The sequence below is a fragment of the Bemisia tabaci genome, chromosome 1, assembly GCF_918797505.1.
Source record: "Bemisia tabaci chromosome 1, PGI_BMITA_v3".
NCBI lineage: Eukaryota > Metazoa > Arthropoda > Insecta > Hemiptera > Aleyrodidae > Bemisia > Bemisia tabaci.
This window is the reverse complement of record NC_092793.1, coordinates 5,964,755-5,971,126: the sequence shown is the minus strand read 5'-3', so window position 1 is coordinate 5,971,126 and position 6,372 is coordinate 5,964,755. Positions and strand designations below refer to the sequence as shown.

The window sequence follows — 6,372 nt, the reverse complement described above, 5'->3', positions numbered from 1 at the left end:
ATTTCGTCCAAATGCTAGATAATTCCCAAGTAGCACAGTGCAACCAAAATATTGAAATTAAATTGCAATTTGATTTCAATAAAATGGTAATTTTTTACCATTAAAGTGCAATATTTTTACAGCATTTAGTCAATCTGTGCCGATTTTTAACAAATAACAAAGTGAGCTCCATGTGTCAGAAAGATGGGCAATATGCACTGCAATGAAAAATTGCAACTTATTTCAATTTTATTGCAATCATCAGTTTCAATAAATGAGCCCCCTTCAAGTAGGAGCTAGGCAACACACACAACACTCAGCGGAATTGCAATATTTTTACTACGTAATTGCTACTTATTGCAATCTTTGTTACTTGGATAGTTTCGTGAAAATAGCGGGCATAAATAAAATGAGCTTCGGTAAAAAATTACCAATCATGTTCTTCTTCATGAATTTTTTATTAATATCTTGTTTAGGCATGAAGCAACAAAAATTCGAATTCAAAATAGTCAAACTATCCTTTATAGAGTCGGTAGAGGAATACTTAGATCCAGGAGAAACTTTCCAACGTCAAAATATTCGGTCATTTTATGTAATAATGGAACAGTAACTAAATGCAACAAAACAGTAACGTTAAAAATCAGCGAGTGTACTAAGTCACAGAGTCTTTAGATTTTAAATGAGCGCGAGGCTCTTGGAATTATTCTGTCTATATTCGTTCAATTCAAAGATGAAAGTGATAGAGGGAGTAGAAATGTTAGATATTCAGGGTTGTTAAACAAGGAACAACTTTTATTTTGAGGTATAAAAAAATATTTTGTACAATAACAATTCTTGTGGTCAACTTTGAATAATAAATAACAATGCTAAGTTAAAACAACAGTGAATAGGTAAAATTTACTTAAAAAATCATCATGACTGAAATGTTCAAAAATAAAAAGCCAACTCACTTTTCGATTTCGAATCTAATCACAGTAATTCTACTTACTAGGCTTAATCCTGATGAAAAAAGAACATATCATATTTAAAATTAACAAACTTTTTGTGTGATTACAGAAGAACATTAAACCCTCTTAATATAAATATTAAATAAACTAATATCTAAATTTTAACACATTTGGCAGTAAGGAAACCTAAAATCATACTTGTAAGCTCATTTATCATTTTCGCACGAACCTACCTACTTTATTTTGTTTTTCATATACAGTCTTTTAGCTCTCAGCATATCAAATTACATATTTATTTTTAAATGCTATCAAAGCTTTCATCTTCATACCAGTCGTTATCAGTGGCGAGGCGTGAAGGATCGATTTTCGATATTTCCTCACTTGAAGCTATGGTAAAGAATCGATTTATTAAGGCTTCGTTGCGACCACCCTGTTTATCGATCCTTTCCTATAGGTTTAAATGACAGACCAATCGATACATTGTGAAGCACGCTACGCCACTGATCATAATAGGTCGTGTTCGTTGGAAATATTGAAGATGAAACAAGAGTGGAAAAATGGGGCAAAAGTGATTATCCAGAATAATAGTAGAATAAGTTCTCAAAACACCGGTGATACATTAATTTCAAATAAACTTCCAGGTTATTCTGCATCAAGAATTTGTTGCGAAATATCGCATCAGAAAATTGATTAAATTAAAATAAGAAATTGGTTAAAGCACGTTGCCAAACGTTTTCATAAAGACGTCCACGAAAAAAAATACCCCAGCTTCGTGTGAAAAATTGAAAAATTGAAAGATCGTCCAACTCTGCAAATTTACAATATCTCATAGCATATTTGATACTTCAAGCATCAGCTACTGATGCAATTTAATTTTAAGATTGGTTAATCATTAATTTCATTAATTTATGCTTGATGCGTCCACTGATCTTAAAATCGTTTGCTTATGTTTCAACAGTTTTAAAAACGTAATAAAATCAACGGCTTTGTTGAAAAATACGCGTTAGTCTATTATGTTTCTTTGGTCTTAAAAAAGATCTCAATAAAATACATGCTTAAAATTTTCTTTAAAGATTTTGAATGCGTGAAAAAACTTTGTAGACTATTTCAAGAAAAAGTGCATAAAGTAGTTTTTTTTAAAAAAAAAAAGAAAGTTCAAAAAACAGAAATTCGCAACATCAAACTTGCTGATACGAATTTTTCGACTTTGATCGTCAATATCAAGTTGTAGAAAGTAATTAGGCACGTGGATGCGATCTCCTCCAAGGGAATCATCGGGTTGAGGGTTTAAAAAAATTAGCACTTTTTATAATGAATAATAAGAGAGTTTTTGGCGCGTTGAAAATTGTTTGGAAAATGAATTGACGAAGGGTAAGAGTGATTGGTTCGGCAGTTCAATCGATGGGAAGCGACTGGTGGACGAATTGGCAGGGGCCACCTTCGGCAAACTCTGATGCGACGTGACCGTCTCCGTTGAGAACCCATTTCGTCGTCAGAAGACCCTCGACTCCGACGGGGCCACGAGCATGGATTCGGGCTGTACTGATACCAACCTCCGCACCTGGAACGAACAAACAGTTTCAGCTCAGTAAATATAAAGTCTATAGACAATTTCTATATAGACAATTTGAACACAGACGACTGCGAGAAAGCCGGCATTTACAAAATAGACTGTAAAAATTGCGACAAGGTCCATATCGGTCAAACGATTAGATCGCTGAAAATTAGGGGCAAAGAAAATGCTAATTGCATCAAGAAAAAAAGAGATTAAAAGGTAATAATATATTATATAAAAATAATAAATACAATCTGTATAACGGAGTTCATGAAAATACTGTCACTTCATTGATTATTTTCAAGAATTTTCCCTTTTTTCTCTTATTTTATAGTACTGCTACTTATAATGGACCTGCTGAAAAGCATTGACTTACCGAGTCCGAATCTGTACCCATCAGCAAATCGAGAGCTGGAATTGTGGAATACGCAAGCACTGTCAACAGCACGTTGGAAAAGGGCTGCTTTCTCACCTAAAATTAAAAAAGGGAAAATCAACAAGGCGCAGAGATACAATTGAATGTCGTCTTCACAACTCTTAAAATAATGTCAATGATGGAATAATGCAATACATCGATTTGACGGGTTAGAAAATTACGCTTGTGCATGCATATCTATGAACTCTTAGAAAGTTCTTTTTATTGTAATTTCTACAACTTTCTTGTTTGTTTTAAATTACATAATCTGCTTCGATAGTTTAAAAATACCTCCTGTGGGTATTGCATCATTAACCGGTCAACGTTCAAATTGTCTATTGACTGAATTTAAGGTCAGTGGTCATTAGACGGCTGGACGAGCAATCCTTCCAACTAGGTATTAACTCGAATGAGAATAGCATGAGCGAAAAATAAAAAATAAAAATGAAAATTTCAAGGAAAAAAATGCTTAACTTTCCTCAAGAATACATGTTTTATCCGTGGAAATTTTGTAACTATCGAATGTTTAAACGGCGTCTTTCCTCAGCACGGAGGAATACTTCCTGAACCTTTTTCATTTTGCTCATGCAAGCTATACAGTTCAATGTTCATCAGTTCACCATAGATTACCTATATTGAGAGAGTATAGCCACTGGAGTTACCATCTCTGATTGGCTCAGCCACCTTAGGCTAAATGGAGCCCTCAGGACCCAAAAATGGCGGACGCCATAAATTAATCTAATGCAAAATTACTCAAAATTTAGTTTCCTTTGCTTATCGTAACGAGAAATTTACCCAAATGCTCTATTGCGACTTCTTTACATATTTTTAAGGCTAATAGTGTGCAATTTTCGAGAAAAATTGTCTTACGTGTAGTAAGGCTGGCAGCAAGAGCGGTTGTTGATAACCATCAAAAGTCGGCAATGAGCCCCCTCCCATCCTCAAAAACCAAAACAAAGCACCGCCATTTTTGGGTCCTAAGCCTCTCCATGGGACCCAGTGGCCATACTCTCTTAATAGAGGTACTCTAGTTCACTAATGCCTGTCAACAAAATGTTTACTCACGGTTTTCTGTGACAATGACATCGGTGTGTCCACTGCCGTAGGTGTGAATGTGGTCAACAGCTTCTTGCAGATCCTTGACGACTTCAATGGCACATTCGAGACTTCCGTACTCGGTCTTCAGGGATTTCACGGGTGGAGGTCCAAAAGTCAGTTTCTGGGATAGCGCAGGTCCGGAGTAGACGGTGACCTACCGTGCAAAATATCATCGTTAAAACATCGAATGCTTCAAGCTGAATTGATAGTTTAGCGTCTCGAATAACGATAATATCATGATTGAAGAGGAAGGAGGGTACGGGAAATGGGACCATACAGCTTATTTTGTGCCTCTAGTCGGAAATTAAGCGTGGTCTATTAACACCATAACAGGGAGAATTAAGCCCATATAAGAGTCGCAATATCATCGTTTGCATGTAAAGTGAGGGTCGGGCGTAGGAGGGTAGGTGATATCGCGCCTTCAATTCGTGAAATAAACAGGGGAGGAGTTGCGTTGGTGTCATCGACTGTCATAAAATTGGTAATTTTGGGGTAGTCCTCGTGGCCGCAATCAAGCTTTCGCGGCTGAAAAAGCAAATTCTGGGGATTTTTTCATGCTTCTCCACTGGACTTTGGCAACCTCAATTTCAATCCGTGAGTTCGCTCATATCAGGCGAATTTCAGCGAGTGAATTCGATCATTTTTTCGACCAGTTCGGCAGGGTTACAACCCGAAGAAGAAAAACCTAAGCCATCCATTTATAGATATAGTGATGCATCGCGTCAAAGCAAAACGCCTTCAATTCTGTTTGATACTGTGCAACACATACAAGTTAAAATAGTGGTATTTCCATCGGATTGATATTCGTCTCTTAAACAGTCCTTGAACAGTTATCTTACAGTTAACGTCGTGAGTATGCAATAAAAAAACAACTTCAAAAGCGGGTAACAAGGCTAAAATTTCACAAACAAAACCAAAACATTTCGGCTGAAAATTCAGCCATCCTCGGCTGGATAAATAAACAGAAAAATGGTAAAAAATCTAAAATAGTACCTGGCTGCACCGTTTCAAAGCGAGAATGTTGTTACGACAGACATTTTGATAACCATGTTATCAAAACCTTGATATCAAAATTGTCTGTCATAACAACATTCTCGCTTTGAAAGGCACAACCAGGTACTATTCTAGATCTTTACCACTTTTCATTTTATTTATTCAACCGAGGAAGGCTGAATTTTCAGCTGAAACGTTTTGGTTTTGTTTGTGAAATGTTAGCCTTGTTATCCGCTTTTTAAATTGTTTTTTTTATCGTATATCTTGTTGTATCTGTACAAAGACAGATCGTTTAATCACTCGAATTGAAAGAGATTTCCACCACCCAAACTTATCCACTAAACTGTGTAAGACCGTATTTTCTGGTAACAGCAGCAAGGCGAATAGTTGAGACAAAAATAGCGATTGGTAACTTACCCCTTCGTTTTTAAGCGCATTGCAGACGTCGATAAAGAATTGGCTCTTGAGGAGATCCTCGTGAATAAGTAACGTCTCCATAGCGTTACACGCCGCCGGGTAGTCACATTTGGCGTCCCGAACTGCAACAAATTATAATGGGTATTATGCATTGCGCACCAGCTTGTAAAAAGTATCGTGCTTTCATCTGGTGGACCAGCCTCTCAAACCCGATATCAAAGACAGAATCATAATGAATACATCGTCTGAGCAGCTAGATTTTGCCCGTTCTTAAATGAATTTCTTACCTTTTCTTGTTGTGTCCGTGGTGACTGTTTTTGCCATCGATATGTAAGCCAATATTTTTCTACGAACGGCCAAATTTTTTTTCTATGAGCGCCTTAAATTGGAAGCACCCATCAGGCTCTTATAGTAATTTGTCATTTTCCTTTGCACCAATACTTTAGAGAGAATGAATCTCCAATGTGTAAAATATTCGGCGTCAATATAGAAGAGAATTTCCGGACAAAATATCTGCATTTAGTTTATACCTCATGCTTTTCACGTACGAGTTATCGTCTGACAGCACGACCAGACAAAAATCCACCCTCGTTTCCCTCTCATCCCATTTCGCGGTGGGATTAAATGAAACTTACCACACTATGCACCGGCACTTCCTGCACATTTATGTTACTGACAATAAAAAATGTCCAAAATCTTCTTCTCGCGGTCCAAAGCCTGACTCATGGTTGATAGTAAAAATTAATCTTCCAGCTCACGGCACCAAAGCACCACGGCACCACCTAAAAAGTCTGAGCAGGAGGCGCTCACACGTTGTCTTCCTGCTTTCAAAATTCTAAATTTCCAATTGATGAGTCTGAATTTTTGGATATTTCGAGTGGCAGTTCGACATCATCAAAGGATTCAAAGGCGTCTATGTGGTTGTGCATGACTAAATGCGAAAAGGCCATGACAAAGGGAAATGCGGA

The 6,372-nt window shown here is 36.9% G+C and overlaps 1 protein-coding gene across 2 annotated transcripts in view; it reads right to left on the bottom strand.

Moving 5' to 3' along the window:
* Window positions 1-2,068: 2,068 nt before the first annotated feature.
* The window catches only part of P5CS (Delta[1]-pyrroline-5-carboxylate synthase), a 143,870-nt gene continuing 139,566 nt past the window's right edge, over window positions 2,069-6,372 (bottom strand). For both annotated transcript variants that reach the window (XM_072306114.1, XM_072306117.1), the window contains exons 13-16: window positions 5,405-5,526; window positions 3,962-4,148; window positions 2,858-2,953; window positions 2,069-2,487 (exon numbers count right to left, since the gene is read on the bottom strand). In XM_072306114.1, coding sequence (XP_072162215.1) covers window positions 2,321-2,487; window positions 2,858-2,953; window positions 3,962-4,148; window positions 5,405-5,526 — 572 coding nt within the window. In that variant the 3' untranslated portion in view covers window positions 2,069-2,320. The remainder of the gene's footprint in view (window positions 2,488-2,857; window positions 2,954-3,961; window positions 4,149-5,404; window positions 5,527-6,372) is intronic.